Raw genomic sequence first — 19421 nt, forward strand, 5'->3', positions numbered from 1 at the left:
GCAGACAACTACTAATGGGGTGCCACAGAAATTAGAAGTTTGCCCTCAGGTATTTACAGTATATGTGTTAATAACTGGAATGAAGAAACAGATTTCATGCACAAAGCTTGGCAGGAAAGTGAACCATGAAGGAAGTGGAGGCTATTCAAAGACAAACAGACATGGTGGATGAATACATAAAATGGCTGCTGGAAAAATATTAGTAGAAAAAGTTATTCAAAACTGTGAGAATATTGTAAATATTGGTGTACAGTGCAAATCTAAAGCACAGACAGATTCATGAAACTTAGGAGGCATACATGCAAAAATAGTAAGCAAGAAGTGCATCCAGCTGCAGCTCCTAACAAACCGCATTAGGGAACTGGAGCAGGAGCTGGATGACCTCCGGATCATTCGGGAGAATGAGCAGTTTATAGATAGTAGCTTCCGGGAGGTAGTTACACCAAAGGAGCAGCGCACAGGTAATTGGGTTACCGTCAGGCGAGGGAAGGGGAAAGGGCAGGCAGAGCAAGGCTCCACTGTGGCCATGCCCCTCAACAACAAGTATACTAATTTGGCTACTGCTGGGGGGGATGACTTAACTGGGACAAGCTGTGGAAGCCGGATCTCTGGCACTGAGTCTGGTTCTGCAGTGCAGAAGGAAGGGGGGAAGAAGAGGAGAACAGTAGTGATAGGGGACTCGATAGACAGACAGACATACTTTATTGATCCTGAGGGAAATTGGATTTCGTTACAGCTGCACCAACCAAGAATAGTGAAGAAATATAGCAATATGAAACCATAAATAATTAAATAATAATAAGTTAATCATGCCAAGTGGAAGTAAGTCCAGGACCAGCCTATTGGCTCAGGGTGTCTGACACACCGAGGAAGGAGTTGTAAAGTTGGCCACAGGCAGGAATGACTTCCTATGATGCTCAGTGTTACATCTCGGTGGAATGAGTCTCTGGCTGAATGTACTCCTGTGCCTAACCAGTACATTATGGAGAGGATGGGAGTCATTGTCCAAGATGGCATGCAACTTGGACAGCATCCTCTTTTCAGATATCACCGTCAGAGTTCCACCCCAACAACATCACTGGCCTTACGAATGAGTTTGTTGATTCTGTTGGTGTCTGCTACCCTCAGCCTGCTGCCCCAGCACACAACAGCAAACATGATAGCACTGGCCACCACAGACTCATAGAACATCCTCAGCATCGTCCGGCAGATGTTAAAGGACCTCAGTCTGCTCAGGAAATAGAGACGGCTCTGACCTTTCTTGTAGACAGCCTCAGTATTCTTTGACCAGTCCAGTTTATTGTCCATTCGTATCCCCAGGTATTTGTAATCCTCAAGTCCACCACCAGCTCCTTAGTCTTTTTCACATCAAGCTGCAGATGATTCTGCTCGAGACAGGAGGTTCTGTGGTCGCGACAGAGACTCCCGGATGGTTTGTTGCCTCCTGGGTGCTGGGTGCCAGGGTCAGGGATGTCTCTGATCACATGCACAACATTCTGAAATGGGAGGGTGAGCAGCCAGAGGTACCAATGACATAGGAAGAAAGAGTGAGGAGGTCCTGAAGAGTGAGTATAGAGATAGGAAGTTAAAAAGCAGGACCTCGAGGGTGGTAATCTCAGGATTGCTACCTGTGCCATGTGCCAGAGAGGGTAAGAATAGGATGCTCTGGAGGATGAACACGTGACTGAGGAACTGGTGAAGGGGGCAGGGTTTCAGATTTCAGGATCATTGGGACGTCCTCTGGGGCAGGTGGGACCTGCACAAGAGAGACGGGTTACCCTGAACTACAGGGTGACCAATATCCTTGCAGGGAGGTTTGTTAGTGCTATTGAAGGGGGTTTAAACCAGATTTGCAGGGGGGGATGGGAACCACAGTGCCAGAGTATATAGTGGAGCGGGGGTGAAAATAAATGATGTTAAAGTTCCATGCAAAGTGACAAATAGACGGGTTGTGTGTGGTGGTAATAATCTTCTGAGGTGTGTCTATTTCAATGCAAGCTGTATTGTGTGCAAGGCTGACGAGCTGAGGGCGTGGATTGACACGTGGAATTATGACACTGTAGCCATTAGTGAAACTTGGCTACAGGAGGGGCAGGACTGGCAGCTTAATGTTTCAGACATGATAGAGGCAGAGGGATGAAGGGTGGCATTGCTAGTCAGTGAAAATGTTACAGCAGTGCTCAGGCAGGACAGATTAGAGGGCTTGTCTACCGAGGCCATATGGGTGGAGCTGAGAAACAGGAAAGGTATGATCACATTAATGGGATTGTATTATAGACCACCCTATAGTCAGAGAGAATTGGAGGAGCAAATCTGCAGAGAGATAGCAGACAACTGCAGGAAACATAAAGTTGTGATAGTAGGGGATTTTAATTTTCCACGTATTGATTGGGACTCCCATACTGTTAAAGGTCTAGATGGGTTAAAGTTTGTAAAATGTGTTCAGGAAAGTTTTCTAAATCAATATGTAGAGGTACCGACTGGAGAGGATGCAATATTAGATCTCCTATTAGGAAGCAAGTTAGGACAGGTGACGGAAGTGTGAGTAGGGGAACCCTTTGGTTCCAGTGATCATAATACCATTAGTTTCAACTTGATCATGAATAAAGATAGATCTGGTCCTCGGGTTGAGGTTCTAAACTGGAAAAAGGCCAATTTTGAAGAAATGAGGAAGAATCTAAAAAGCGTAGATTGGGACAGGTTATTCTCTGGCAAGGATGTCGTTGGTAAGTGGGAGGCCTTCAAAGGAGAAATTTTGAAAGTACAGTGTTTGTATGTTCCTGTCAGGATTAAAGGCAAAGTGAATAAGGATAAGGAACCTTGGTTCTCTAGGGATATTGGAACTCAGATAAAGAAGAGAGAGATGTATGACATGTATGGGAAACAGGGAGCAAATAAGGTACTTGAGGAGTATAAAAAGTGCAAAAAAATGCTTAAGAAAGAAATCAGGAGGGCTAAAAGAAGACATGAGGTAGCTTTGGCAGTCAAGGTGAAGGATAATCCAAAGAGCTTCTACAGGTATATTAAGAGCAAAAGGATAGTGAGGGATAAAATTAGCCCTCTTGAAGATCAGAGTGGTTGGCTGTGTATGCAACCAAAAGAAATGGGGGAGATCTTAAATGGATTTTGTGCATCTGTATTTACTAAGGAAACTGGCATGGAGTCAGTGGAAATAAAGCAAACAGGTAGTGAGGTGATGGAACCTATATAGATCGAAGAGGAGGAGGTGCTTGCTATAACCATATAACAATTACAGCACGGAAACAGGCCATCTCGTTCGCTCTAGGCTGTGCTGAATGCTTAATCTCACCTAGTCCCACCAACCTGCTCTCAGCCCATAACCCTCCATTCCTTTCCTGTCCATATATCTATCCAGTTTTACTTTAAATGACAGTATCGAACCTACCTCTACCACTTCTACTGGAAGCTCGTTCCACACAGCTACCACTCTCTGAGTAAAGTAGTTCCCCTTCGTGTGGCCCCTAAACTTTTGCCCCCTAACTCTCAACTCGTGTTCTCTTGTTTGAATCTGCCCTACTCTCAATGGAAAAAGCCTATCCACGTCAACTCTATCTATCCCCCTCATAATTTTAAACACCTCTATCAAGTCCCCCCTCAACCTTCTACACTCCAAAGAAGAAAGACCTAACTTGTTCAACCTTTCTCTGTAACCTAGGAGCTGCAACCCAGGTAAATTTCTAGTAAATCTTCTCTGTACTCTCTCTAATTTATTGGTATCTTTCCTATAATTCGGTGTACACAATACTCCAAATTTGGCTTACCAATGCCTTGCACAATTTTAACATTACATCCCAACTCCTATGCTCAATGCTCTGATTTATAAAGGCCAGCATACCAAAAGCTTTCTTCACCACCCTATCCACATGAGATTCCACCTTCAGGGAACTATGCACCATTATTCCTAGATCACTCTATTGTACTGCATTCTTCAATGCCCTACCGTTTACCATGTATGTCCTATTTGGATTATTCCTACCAAAATGTAGCGCCTCACACTTATCAGCATTAAACTCCATCAGCCATCTTTCAGCCCACTCTTCTAACTGGCCTAAATCTCTCTGCAAGCTCTGAAAACCTACTTCATTATCCACAACACCACCTATCTTAGTATCATCTGCATACTTACTAACCCAATTTACCACCCCATCATCCAGATCATTAATGTATATGACAAACAACATTGGACCCAGTACAGATCCCTAAGGCACTAGTCAGCGGCCTCCAACCTGACAAACAGTTATCTACCACTACTCTCTGGCATCTCCCATCCAGCCACTGTTGAATCCATTTTACTACTTCAATATTAATACCTAACGATTGAACCTTCCTAACTAACCTTCAGTGTGGAACCTTGTCAAAGGCCTTACTGAAGTCCATATAGACGATATCCACTGCTTTACCCTCGTCAACTTTCCTCGTAACCTCTTCAAAAAATTAAATGAGATTTGTCAAAAATGACCTTCCATGCACAAATCCATGTTGACTGTTCCTAATAAGACTCTGTCTATCCAGATAATTATATATACCATCTCTAAGAATACTTCCCATTAATTTACCCACCGACGTCAAACTTACAGGCCTATATTTGCTAGGTTTACTCTTAGAACCCTTTTTAAACAATGGAACCACATGAGCAATTCGCCAATCCTCTGGCACCATCCCCGTTTCTAATGACATTTGGAATATTTCTGTCAGAGCCCCTGCTATTTCTACACTAACTTCCCTCAAGGTCCTAGGGAAATCCTGTCAGGATTTGGAGATTTATCCACTTTTATATTCCTTAAAAACACCTCCTCTTTAATCATCATAGTTTCCATAACTTCCCTACATGTTTCCCTTACCTTACACCATTCAATATCCTTCTCCTTAGTGAATATCGAAGAAAATAAATTGTTCAAAATCTCCCCCATCTCTTTTGGATCCACACATAGCTGTCCACGCTGATTCTCTAAGGGACCAATTTTATCCCTCACTATCCTTTTGCTATTAATATAGCTGTAGAAATCCTATGGATTTATTTTCACCTTACTTGCCAAAGCAACCTCATATCTTCTTTTAGCTTTTCTAATTTCTTTCTTAAGATTCTTTTTACATTCTTTATATTCCTTGAGCACCTCATTTACTCCATGCTGCCTATATTTATTGTAGATATCTCTCTTTTTCTGAACCAAGTTTCCAATATCCCTTGAAAAACATGGCTCCTCAAACTTTTAACCTTTCCTTTCAACCTAACAGGAACATAAAGATTTTGTACCCTCAAAATTTTACCTTTAAATGACCTTCATTTCTCTATTACCTCCTTCTCATAAAATAAATTGTCCCAATCCACTCCTTCTAAATCCTTTCGCATCTCCTCAAAGTTAGCCTTTCTCCAATCAAAAATCTCAACCCTGGGTCCAGTCCTATCCTTCTCTCCATAACTATATTGAAACTAATGGCTTTGTGATCACTGGACCCGAAGTGCTCCCCAACACATACCTCTGTCACCTGACCTATCTCATTCCCTAACACGAGATCCAACACTGCCCCTTCTCTAGTTGGTACCTCTATGTATTGTTGCAAAAAACTATCCTGCATATATTTTATAAACTCCAAACCATCCAGCCCTTTTATGGTATTGGCTTCCCAGTCTATGTGTGGAAAATTAAAATCTCCCACAATCACAACTCTGTGCTTACTGCAAATATCTGCTATCTCCTTATAAATTTGCTCCTCCAATTCTCGCTCTCCATTAGGTGGTGTATAATGCACCCCTGTAAGTGTTACTACACCTTTCCCTTTCCTCAATTCCACCCAAATAGTCTCTCTTGATGAGCCCTCTAATCTATCCTGCCAGAGCAGCACTGTACTATTTTCTCTGACAAACAATGCAACACCTCCCCCTCTTGCCCCTCCAATTCTATCACACCTGAAGCAACGAAATCCAGGAATATTTAGTTGCCAATCACACCCCTCCTGCAACCATGTTTCACTGATAGCTACAACATCATATTTCCAGGTTTCGATCCACGCTCTAAGCTCATCCACCTTTCTTACAATGCCCCTAGCATTAAAATAGATGCATTTAAGAAATTCTCCACCTCTTACTCTCTGTTTATCACTAACGGTAAAAACAACTTTACTATCTTCTTTTGCTTCCTTCTTCCATATATCTGTTCTTACACTCAGGCCCCCCTCCCCCCTTATATTTAGTTTAAATCCACTGGAACCTCTCTAGGAAACCTACCTGAAAAAATATTTGTCCCCCTCCAGTTCAGATGTAAACCATCCCACCAGAACAGGTCCCACCTTCCCTAGAAAACTGCCCGATTATCTATAAATCTGAAGCCCTCCCTCCTGCACCATGTCTTCAGCCACATGTTGATCTGCACTATCTTACTATTTCTAAACCCACCTGCATGTGGCACTGGTAGCAATCCTGAGATTGCTATCCTGGTGGTCCTATCCTTTAACTTGGCACCTAACTCCCTAAACTCACCTTTCAGGACCTCCTCACTCTTCCTACCCACGTCATTGGTCCCTACATGAACCACAACATCTGGCTGCCCACCCTCCCTCTTGAGAATACTGAGAACTCGATCCGAGATATCGTGGATCCTGGCACCAGGGAGGCAACAGACCATCCAGGATTCTTGATATCTTCCACAGAACCTCTTATCTGTCCCCCTAACTATTGAATCCCCTATCACTACTGCTCTCCTCTTTTCCCTCCTTCCCTTCTGAGCTGAGGGTCCAGTCTTGGTGCCAGAGATGCAACCACTGCAACTTGTCCCTGGTAGGTCGACACCACCAACAGTATCCAAAATGGTATACTTATTATTGATGGGAAGGCCACAGGGGTGCTCTGCTCATTCTGTCTAATCTCCTTCTCTCTCCTGGCAGTCACCCAGCTACCTGTCTCCTGACTCTTAAGGGTGACTATCTCCCTGTAATGCCTGTTTATTTCTGTCTCTGCCTCCCGAACGATCCGAAGTTCATCCAGCTCCAGCTCCCTTTTGTCAGGAGCTGCAGCTGGATGCACCTTTTGCAGGTGTAGTCATCAGGGACAAATGTGCTCACCCTGACTTCCCACATACTGCAAACCGAGCACTCAACTGCCCTAACTGCTGCCAATTTTAGGAACCAACCACTAGATTGGTTCCTAAAATAATTAAGTGGTCCTATAAGTGATAAATAATTAAATAAATAAGGGATTCAAGATGAATGGGAGAGGAACAAAATTCTAGGCTATTTCATCAGGCTAAGGAGTCAAGAACTAGAGAACATCAAAAATGTTTTGAATTGTTTTGTCTAATACAGTTTGAAAATGCACATATGTTACAGCCACTGGTTTGTTCTTATTCATCCAGCTTGTTACACCCTCAAAAAAGAATCTCTATCAGATGTACTGAACATGTTGTTTCTGTGTAATTACATGGTGTCTGAATGCAATATTAACACATCCATTATTATTACCACATTCTTTATTATGCATTTTGGCATTTTGACATAAGGCTAAGTGGGAAATTAGATAAGCAAATTTGTCCTTTTTGACCCTGTGACTTCGGTCTCTGGGGCCGACATGAAAGCATCCTTCAGGAGCGTGAACCCATTTGGCCCAGATGGGATACCTGGCCAAGTACTAAAGACTTGTGCTGATCAACTGGCTGGAGTGTTCACTGCGATGTTTAATTTCTTACTTCAGCAATCTGAAGAACCAACCTGCTTCTGTCGTGGTTCCTTGAAATGACCAGGAGATGCAGACAATTCTTCGAGAAGTTTAAACCTTTATTTGCAAACAAAGGCTGAGGCAATCAATGAACTTGTCACCGAAAGCCCACCGAGCTCCTGTGTACAGCATTCTTTATAGTAATTACTTATCTCAGTTACATTTTGGTTTCATCAGCATACCCAATCAAATTTTAATTGCATATCATCTATACATTAACTAATCAATCGCTCTTGTCTCGCTCTCAGTGCGCCACCATTATGTTTCACCAGTTCGCATTGGGGCCTTATTCCTGGCCAAGGTTATGTTTTCCAGACAACCTCCCTCACATTACATTCCTGCTCGCACCATCCTGTCCGCCACCGTTATCTCGTACTAAACAAAGGCTGAGTGTAATACATGGGGTACATTTCAGCTAATAGTGCTGCTAGCTAAACAGGTGTTCTGTAAGTGCCACAGTATGCAGCTAAGAGAGTACAAAGTATCTAGTTAAAACAACACATAGCAAAATGTGTCTAGTAAAATAGTACATAGTAATATTCAGTATCTAGAAGTGATTACATAGTATAGTAAATAGCTAATATATAGTGATTATATTTCAGGTATATATAATGATTATGTCCGGTATATTTCTCAATACTTCAAGCAGGCCTCAATTTTTACCGGTACCTAAGAAGAATATGGCGACCTCCTTCAATGACTATCATCCAGTAGCACTTGCTTCCACTGTGATGAAGTGTTTTGAGAGGATGGTGATGAAACATACCATTTCCTGCCTGAGAAGTGACTTGGATCTGCTTCAGTTTGCAACAGGTCCACAGTAGATGCTGTCTTATTGGCTCTTCACTCAGGCTTGGAACATCTGGATAGTGAAGATGCATACATCAGGATGTTCTTCATCAACTACAGCTCAACATTCAATACCTTCATCCCCTCAAAACTAATCAATAAGCTTTATGGCCTTGGCCTTAATACCTCCTTGTGCAATTGGATCATTGATTTTCTCACCAGTCAGTTCAGATTGGCAACAACATCTCCATCATCACAGCTACACCACTAGGCTGTGTGTTTAGCCCCTGCTCTACTCGTTTTATATCAGAATCAGGTTTAATATCAATGTTGCGAACTTTGTTTCAATGCGGCAGCAGTACATTGCAATATGTAAGAATAAAAACAGTGAATTACAGTAGGCAGTGTCTGTATATACAGTATATATGTTAAATTAAACAAGTAGTGCAAATTAAGTTTAGTGTCTTTTCAGAAATCAGATGACAGTGGGGAGGAAGCTGTTCCTGAATCATTGAGTGCATGCCTTCCGGGTCCTGTATCTCCTCCTTGACTGTAACAATGAGAAGGGGGGCATGTCCTGGGTTATGGGGGGTCCTTAATGATGAACACTGCCTTTTTGCTCCTTAAAGATGTCCTAGATGCTGGGAGGCTAGTTCTCATGATGAAGCTGACTGAGTTTACAACTTTCTGCAGCTTATTTCGAAACTGTGCAGTACACTCTCCCCCGCCCCCCCCCATACCAGACGGTGATGTGGCCAGTTCGAATGACCTGCGCAGTATATCTGTAGAAATTTGCAAGTGCTTTGGTGATATACCAAATCTCCTCATACTCCTAACGAAATGTAGCTGCTGTCATGCCTTCTTTGTAACTATGTCAATATGTTAGATCCTCAGAGACATTGAGACCCAGGAACTGGAAATTCCTCCCTCTTTCAACTTCTGATCTCTCTATGACGACTGGTGTGTGTTCCCCATCTTATCCATTCTGAAGCCCACAATCAATTCATTGGTCTTTCTGATGTTGATGTGACACCACTCAACCAGCTAATCTACCTCACTCCTGTATGCTTTCTCATCACCATCTGAAATTCTGCCAACAATAGTTGTGTCATCAGCAAATTTATAGATGGCATTTGATCTGTGCCTAGCCTCACAGTTATGGGTGTAGAAAGTAGAGCAGTAGACTAAGCACACATACTTGAGTGCGCCAGTGTTGATTATCAGCGAGGTGGAGGTATTATTTCCAATCTGCATAGACTGTGGTCTTCTATTAAGGAAGTCAAGAATCCAGTCGCAGAGAGGGTACAGGGGCCTGGGGTTTAGAGCTTTTTGATCAGACCTGTAGGAATGATTGTATTAAATGCTTGTAATAAATAAAAAGCAGCCTGACATAAATATTAGTATTGTCCAGGTGATCCAAGGCCACATGAAGAGTTAATAATCTGCCGTAGACCTATTGTGGTGATGGACAAATTGCAGTGGGTCCAGGTCCATTCTGAGGCAGGAGTTGATTCTAGCCATGACCAGCCTCTCAAAGCATTTCATCACTGAAGATTTGACTGCTACTGGAGAATAGTTATTAAGGCAGCTCACACTGCTCTACTTGGGCACTGTATGATTGTTGCCCTTTTGAAGCAGGTGGGAACTTCCGATTGTAGTAATGAGAGATTGAACATGTCTTTGAATACACCAACCAGTTGGTTGGCACAGCTTTCAGAGTCTGTCGCCTTGTGAGGGTTCACCCTCCTGAAAGACAATCTGATGTCAGCCTCTGAGACAGAGACCACAGGGTCACCAGTGCTGCAAGGATCCTCATAGCTGTAGTTTCACTTTCCCCTTCAAAGTCAACATAAAAGGCATTGAGCTGATCTGGGAGTGAAGCATCACTCCATTCATGGTGTTAGGTTTCACATTGTGGGAGGTAAATTCTGTCAGAGTCAACGCACAATCAATGCCACCTCTAACCTTGTTCAGAACTGTTCTTTTGCTCTTGAGATAGCCCTCCATAAGTTGTACCTGGCCTTCTTGGGTTGCCAGACTTGAGTGACACAGATCTAGCCCTCAGTAGACTATGGACCTCCTGGTTCATTTATGGCTTTTGATATGTACAGTATGTTCTTGTAACCACACACTCATCCACACAGGTTTTAATGAAGTCAGTGACAACAGTGGCATACTCATTCAGACTCGAAGATGAATCCCTGAATACAATCCAGTCCACTGACTCAAAGCACTCCTGCACCTCCCTTGTCCATACTTTGGTCCTCACTACTGGTGCAGCAGTCTTCAGTCTCTACCTATACCCAGGGAGTAGAAGTATATAGCCAGGTGATCAGACTTTCCAAAGTATGGTCCATTTGTTGGCTGCTCTGGTTTTACAAGTGATATGTTGGTAGTAACAACAAAGATTTTGCTTCCTGAATACTTATAGGAGTGACTTATGTATTTTAGGTTGCTAATCATGAAAATCACCATGAAATTTCCCTACCACACACCATTGTTTTGAAGTCACCTATATTTGTTGTTTCAATTCAATAATTCAAGTCAGAATAACTGATGCCAAAACTAAGGAAGCCATTTTTTAATTTGTTTGATGACAAATCAAACAGGTCATCAATGACAGACAATTCAAAGAACTCATAGAGGGACTGGAGAAAATTGCATGGAAAGCATTCAAGGATGTTGAAAGTTTGGCAACTACAGAGCAACAAACTATGTGCAGCTGGTTGGCAACATGCTTCAAGCAGACAAAACCATGAAGCACAACACATCACTAAAGATTCATTTTCTGCATTCCCATTTAGACCAGGGGTCACCAACCATTTTTGCACGGCGGACGGGTTTAATATTGACAATATTCTTGTGGACTGGCCGACGTGGAGGGAGGGAGTGGTGGTGTTAAACATGATCAGAAAACAGCGATACTCGAAGGACGTTCCTTATGTCCAGTCTATTCCGCAATTTAGTTTACGTGGCTATCAGCACTTGCTTCTGTCCCGCTTGCTCACGTATTTTCCGATCAAGAATCTCAACAGGTTTGTCTCTAAGTGCAGGGTGCTTGGACTCAAGGTACTGAAGCAGTTTTGAGGGCTTCATTACCTCATTAGACAGCCTCTGGGCCCAAACTCCAGCTTCCCACCCACCCGCCGCCAGATGCCTTGGCCAGGTGCAGCTGGTCATAGATAGGGTGAGAGGACAAGGTCAGGGCTGGAGGTCCCTGTTCCGGGGCCACGGTAGTCGTAGTCTGGAGAGAGCGACCGAGTGAGGAATGTGAACATTCCCCGTAGGTAGGTAGGATCTACTGGCTGACAAAAGTTTGTCTTGAGGGATGACTTTCAGTAGATCACAGCAAGTTAGCTGCTCTGCTAATTACGAAACACGGAGCCCGAATTAGGTCGTCTGCGAATATTTTAGTACCCGGTTCCCCATGGACATTCAGTGTGCTAAACAGGTTTAGAGGCGGTGCCCATCTGTCGGCGTTCCAAACCAGTAGCAATGGCACTTCTCGCCGGCTGTGCGAGGCCAACCAGTGATCCCTGATGCGAGGGCATCACTGTGTTTAGGCGACTGATGACCTCGCGTGGGTAATAACTTTGCATGGGTAATGACCTTGCCTGAGTTCAAGTTCATCAGTGGGCATGATGGAATGCGGAAAGGTGCAGCTGACTCATATCGTTTCATATCGCCAAATTGGCCCAGTGGTTGGGGACCACTGATTTAAACTTTTTTCCTGCAAATCTTGGCGCTGTCAGTGATGAGCATGGTGAAAAGTTTCACCAGGACATTGAGGTCATGGAGAAACTGTATTAGCATATAGGATGGAGATTGAAAACCTGGCTGAATGGTGTCATAACAACAACCTCTCACTCAATGTCAGCAAGACCATTAGAGTTAATTGAGGAAGAAATCAGAGGTCCATGAGCCAGCCCTCATCAGGGGATCAGTGGAGGAGAGGGTCAGCAACTTTGTTCCTCTGTATTACCATTTCAGAGGAGCTGTTCTTGGCACAGCCCACAAGTGCAATTACCAAGAAAGCCTAGCAGTGCCTCTACTTCCTTAGAAGCTTGTGAGGATGTCGTGACAAATCTAAAACTGTGACAAACTTTAACAGATGTGTGGTGGATAGTATATTGACTAGTTACATCATGGCTATGTATGGAAACACCAATACCCTTGAATGGAAAATCTTACAAAAATTAGTAGATATGGCTCAGTCCATCACAGATAAAGCCCTCCCCACCATTGAACACGTTTACATAGAGGACCACACAAATATCCCGTGAACATTTGCTGCATTTCTGCGGTACTTTTCCCTGAAAACATCTCTATCCAATTTAAGCTTCCAATTTCCTGCCTGATAGCCTCATAATTCCCCTGACTCCAATTAAAGGTTTTTCTAACTTGTCTGTACCTATCTCTCTCCAATGCTATTGTAAAGGAGATAGAATTATGATCACTATCTCCAAAATGCTTTCCCACTGAGAGATCTGACACCTGACCAGGTTCATTTCCCAATACCAAATCAAGTACAGCCTTTTCTTACCAAAATTCCTTCTCCACCTCATCTACTGTTTTCCCTCAGCATATTTTGTACCCTGGAATAGTTCCCTGCCATTACTCAATTTCACATATTTGTAACTGTTGCCTTTAATGTTATATTAACCCTGATATTTCCCCATGCACACGGTCTCATACTCGATGTAGATTCATATTTCTTAGGCCAAGGCAGTATTAATGACAGGTTCACTGCCGGACACTAATGTGACCTATCTGAAAGCTATGAGAGCTGTACAATGTGATGTTGTTCACTTTCATATCAATAGTCCAATTACTATTAAATTAGGACATAAGAAACCAGAAAAGAGCAGACTGGGTCTCTGGGCTTGCTCCAATATAAGCCAAAACAATATGAATAATAATATAGTTCAGGACTCAATTTTATACAAGACTTTGAAAAAACATTTTCTTACTAAGTGACATGATCAGGCTCATACAGGCCTAGAATGTGAAACCTGTGCTTGTTTTTTGCTGCACAAATACTCAGTTTTGGGTAAGCACAGACGGATTTCACCTTCAACTGAAATGAGATGATCTCCATGCTTGCTCTTGATGCTTGTTAAACAAGAAAGAGCTTGTTCATGTGTGCAAGAAGTTGAAATTACCGGATAAATTTTCTATGAATGGCAGGATATTCTTCTTCCACAGAAATCTAGAACTTGTCCAGGAGCAGGTCAGGAAATCTCATCTTGAGTGGATGATCGGAGTGCAGCTCACAAAGTTCTTCCTCTTCTCTCAAAGTCAAGTTCTCAGGCTGAGCAGATTCTCACCAAGTTCCTCACCCAGTCAAGCACTTGTGTGGAACGGGAGGGAAAATACTGTTCCATTTTGTTCTGCAGTTCTTCCAGGTGGTTTTCAATAAGACTTCAGAATTTCTGACATCCACTCTCAAGCCCAAGCAGCGTGGAAATATTTCAAGATTTCCTTTTGCAACATGATTTTTCCGAAGATTCAGTTTCCTTTTAAATCCAGGAATCGTGTCACATGAAATCAAAACATTTTCTCCAGGGCCTTTCAGAGACTTGTTCACCTGGTTCATATGATAAAAAATGTCTGCTAAGTAGTCTAGTTTCTGTAGTCACTCTTCATCTTCAAAGCACTCAGCAAAATACAGCCTACTATTTTCTTGAAGTGCTCCTGAAATTCACCTTTCAGTTCAAACACCCTGTTGAGAACTCTTCCTCAGCTAAGCCACTGGATTTCTGTACGTAGCAGGAGATTGGTGTGCTCTTGTCTAGGTTTTCACACAGTTTTAAAAATATTTTCAAGTGAACTGGTAGGGAGGGAGAGCTGATGTCACAGACCAAGTTGGCAAGCCCATTCAATGCTCAGAAAACTCACTTCAGGCTCCTCATCAGCTTACTGTCCTCCCCTCTGTACAATACAGTCCTCCCCAATTATCAGCCTACCATCCTCCCCTTTGTGCAATACAGCACTCACCGATTATCATCCTACCATTCTCCCTTCCATACAATTATCAGCCTACCATCCTCCCTTACGTGCAATCCAGCACTCATCAATTATCAACCCATCTTCCCCTCCATGCAATACAGCCCTCCTCAATTATCAGCCTACCATCCTCCCCTTTGTGCAGTACAGCACTCACCAATCATCATCCTACATCCCCTCCATGCAATACAGCCCTCCTCAATTATCATCCTACCATTCTCCCTTCCGTACAATTATCAGCCTACCATCCTCCCCTTTGTGCAATACAGCACTCACCAATTATCATTCTACATCCCTTCTGTGCAGTACAGCCCTCCTCAATTATCATCCTACCATTCTCCCTTCCGTACAATTATCATCCTACCATCCTCCCCTCTGTGCAATACAGCGCTCATCAATTATCAACGGCCTCCCCAATCTCACGTCAAAAACTGAGAATGGATTCAACCAAATAAACACGATCATATTGCCTGCTGACATACTGGGCTGAGAGGCCCCTAAGAAGGTTGCTAACGGGATTGCTCGGACACAGTCCACCACTGCGAGTGCTAGCATTGTGCCTTGCATGAAGTTCAAAAGAGTTCAAAAGATATTTTAAAAATCATATTTGCCTGCTGTAAATGCATATTACGGTTGGAATGGTACTTGTATTCCCAAGCTCTGATGAGGTAACTTGTGAATATACTTCTTATGCCAGTGATTCTTTCTCCTTTCCCATGCCGTCACAAATTCAGATCTGTACTAGTCATTACGTTTTGATCATTATCAGTAAAAAAAAATCAAATGCAATGTGTTCCAAATAGCTGCTGATGGAAGTTCACTGTTGAAAAATGACCCCTCGATGAAGGTGTAGGGTCCATATTGGTGCCTATGTTTCCAACCCATATTGTCCCAGGGCAGGTGAGCACAGTGGACTCAAAGGATGTAAAGCAGAAACAGAATGTCTCCTGTATTTATATGTCACTTTTATAACCTCAGTATGTCCAAAGCACTGGGAAATACTTCAGACATAATCAAATTTTGTTACAAGGAAAACACAGCAACTATTTAGCACATGTCAAGGCTTCATAACAGCACATTGGAGTGGACCTTGTTGCTTGGAAATTTGCCACCTGTGATCCCTGTTTACTTATACTTATGATCTCTCTTTCTCTCACACCCCCCCCCCCCCCCCGGGCTGGGAAGCATGGTGCAGATCCCCTGAGCTTAGAGTGTACTGTTGGATTTTAATGGATTTGAAAATGTTAAAGATTGAAGTTAATAATTCAGATAGATTAACGATTAATGAATATATATAAAAATAGTCGACTATGACGATATAATAGAACATTAAAATGAAGCCAGCTTTTTGTTTGAAGAAAGCTTGTCTTCCTAGAGTCGGAAAACAGTATAGCACAGAAGCAGGCCGAACCTTGATCTGCCTTGTCCCATCAACCTGCATTCAGATCATATCTGATTCACTAGCTCATCTTGAATGCCAAGCGACTGAACCTTCTCAACCACCACCCCAGCCCCCCAACCTTGTGGGACCTTGTCAAATGCATTGCTAAAGCCCATGTAGACAACATCCACAGCCTTGCCTTCGTCAACTTTCCTGGTAACTTCCTTGAAAAACTCTATAAGATTGGTTAGGCACAACACAAAGCGATGCTGACTATTCCTAATCAGTCTCTGTCTTTCCAAATACTTATGTATCTGGTCATTTAGAATATCTTCCAATAACTTTCGCACTACTGATGTCAGGCTCCTACTCCTTGACTGCATTGCAAATCCAGTAAGACCAGTCACAGCAATGCTCTGACTTACAGAACATGCATGCAAGTCCAGAACTTAACCTTTGTTTGAATAACTGAACACAGATGATTCCCCTTTGAGTTGGCCAGCAGTATTCAATTCACAGTATTCATTAGTGCTATTGGCAGAGAAATAGACATTGGAAGTGGATGGGGCTTCAGTTTAACTCATCATTTGAAGGGTAATACCCTCAATACAGTGCTGAAATACTATCCAAGCTTACAGTACTGTGCAAAAGTCTTAGGCACGTATATATAGCTAGGGTGCATAAGATTTTTTGCACAGAACTGCAGTAATTTTATGTATTACACGTACTCCTGGCTGAAAAAACAAATTTCGTGACATAAGTGAGTGATGATAAACCTGATTCTTATATGGGTCTGAGAATGAGAAAGATACAGGGAGAGGGGGAACAAGGTCAGAAAAAGGGGAAGGGAGAGGGAAGCACCAGAGAGACATTCAGTATTGATTAATAAACCAATTGTTTGGAATTGAATGACCTTGCCTAGTGTCCCAGGATTAGGGGGTGTCTGCACCCATGTCACCCCCCACCCTCCGCCAATCCTGGGCATTCCTTCTCTGCCACCTGTTCCACAACCCTCCCATTGCGCTCCACCCTCACCATTCCCAACATCCTTTGCTCCTGCCAGATTTGCAAACTCGTTCTCCACTCCATGTTGACAAATACTGTACTATGCACCCCAGCTGCATATACTGTATGTGCCTAAGACTTATGCACAGTCCTGTATATGGTCAAATATCTCCAGTGGCTCTTGCTGGTTTAATTGTGTTTGGAGATCGGTGTTGGTGACCAGCAGAAACTTTGTGAGAGAGGTTTAACTGACTGCAATTATAGCAGAGGTACCATCACTGAAACAACTGAGTGCTTTCTTAAACAAAACATGCATATCATAGAGCAAAGTGAAATGTATTTTTATTAATAATCATTACTCTTGTCTTGTTCAGTTGTTCAGCCATGCCGGAGGATCACTGCAAATAAGTGACAAGTTTTCTCCTGATGGAAAGCGATATACAATTCCTAGTGTTCATATTGAGAAACCCTGGAGTCACTACAGGCCTCTGATCACCAATGCCTCAAAGGACTGGTCTCGCTTTGTATCAGAGTGTGGGGAATTTGTTCTTCCTAAAAGGGACCATAAAGGTGAGCTTTAGAATGTATGTTTAATGTCATTGAATCTTAGCATGGAAACAGGCTCTTTGGCCCAGCTAGTTCATAATGACCAAGCTAGTCCCATAACCCATAACCTTCTAAACCCAACCTTTTTTGCCAAGGACCCCTACCATTAACTGAGGGGTCCATGGACCCCAGGTTGGGAACCCCTTTCCAATCCATTTGTTGTAATATCACTTCCTTTAAATCTGCAGTTTACTAAACCATATAACCATATACCAATTACAGCACAGAAACAGGCCATCTCAGCCCTTCTAGTCCATGCTGAACGCTTACTGTCACCTAGTCCCACCTACCTACACTCAGCCCATAACCCTCCATTCCTTTCCTGTCCATATACCCATCCAATTTTTTTTAAATGACAAAATTGAACCTGCCTCTACCACTTCTACTAGAAGCTCGTTCCACACAGCTACCACTCTCTGAGTAAATAAGTTCCCCATCGTGTTACCCCTAAACTTTTGCCCCTTAACTCACAACTCATGTCCTCTTGTTTGAATCTCCCCTACTCTCAATGGAAACAGCCCATACATGTCAACTCTATCTATTCCCCTCATAATTTTAAATACTTCTGTCAAGTCCCCCCTCAACCTTCTACGCTCCAAAGAATAAAGACCTAACTTGTTCAACCTTTGTAACAAAGGTGGTGAAACCCAGGTAACATTCTAGTAGGTCTCCTTTGTATTCTCTCTATTTTGTTGACATCTTTCCTATAATTCGGTGACCAGAACTGTACACGATACTCCAAATTTGGCCTTACCAATGCCTTGTACAATTTTAACATTACATCCCAACTCCTATACTCAATGCTCTGATTTATAAAGGCCAGCATACCAAAAGCTTTCTTCACCACCCTATCCACATGAGATTCCACCTTCAGGGAACTATGCACCATTAATCCGAGATCACTCTGTTCTACTGCATTCCTCAATGCCCTACCATTTACCATGTATGTCCTATTTGGATTATTCCTACCAAAATGTAGCACCTCACACTTATCAGCATTAAACTCCATGTGCCATTTTCAGCCCACTCTTCTAACTGGCCTAAATCTCTCTGCAAGCTTTGAAAACCTACTTCATTATCCACAACGCCACCTACCTTAGTATCATCTGCATACTTTCTAATCCAATTTACCACCCCATCATCCAGATCATTAATGTATATGACAAACAACATTGGACCCTGAGGCATTCCACTAGTCACCAGCCTCCAACCTGACAAACAGTTATCCACCACTACTCTCTGGCACCTCCCATCCAGCCACTGTTGAATCCATTTTACTACTTCAATATTAATACATTGTAGTGACCCACTTTCTGCACAGGCGAACTGGCTCACAAATAGACAGCGCGCGGGGGGAGACTTCGGTAATGCACCTCATTTCCGTCCAGAGAGGGCGGGCTCTAGGGATTAAATCCCAGCGCCGCGAAGTTTGAATAAACTAGTCTTGAAACGACTTACTGACTGCGTGTCATTATTTCAGCGCTGTGTGTAGCACATCGCTACGTTGGTGACCCTAACGGTCCAAACGGGATTTGGACCAAAGATGACCAACTCTTCCTCTGTTCACGCAGTTTCGCTAAACTGCCAACTTATGGGACGCTGCGACCACGCGTGTGGTTTAGCCAAGCAGAAGCCCAGTTCCAAATTCGGCAGATATCTTCTGATTCCACGCGTTTCTACCACATGGTGAGCACCCTTGCCCAGGAGATGGCCGCCCAGGTTGCGGATTTCATAGTTGCCCCTGGAAGAAGGCAAATATGAAGCATTCAAAGCGCTGCTCATTGGGACCTTTGGCCTCTCACAGCGTGAGCGGGGTGCCCACCTGCTTCACCTGGATGGTTTGGGAGACAGACAACCATCAGCATTGATGAAAGAGATGCTAGCCCTGGCTGACGGACACAAGCC

At 43.1% G+C, this 19421-nt stretch overlaps 1 protein-coding gene across 1 annotated transcript in view; it reads left to right on the forward strand.

The window, feature by feature from the left end:
* The window catches only part of LOC132406703 (testis, prostate and placenta-expressed protein-like), a 166477-nt gene that overhangs the window by 133715 nt on the left and 13341 nt on the right, over positions 1 to 19421 (forward strand). Inside the window, exon 6 of the mRNA XM_059992571.1 lies at positions 17285 to 17480. Within this exon, the coding sequence (XP_059848554.1) occupies positions 17285 to 17480 (196 nt within the window). The remainder of the gene's footprint in view (positions 1 to 17284; positions 17481 to 19421) is intronic.

Source organism: Hypanus sabinus, chromosome 17, assembly GCF_030144855.1.
Source record: "Hypanus sabinus isolate sHypSab1 chromosome 17, sHypSab1.hap1, whole genome shotgun sequence".
Lineage (NCBI taxonomy): Eukaryota > Metazoa > Chordata > Chondrichthyes > Myliobatiformes > Dasyatidae > Hypanus > Hypanus sabinus.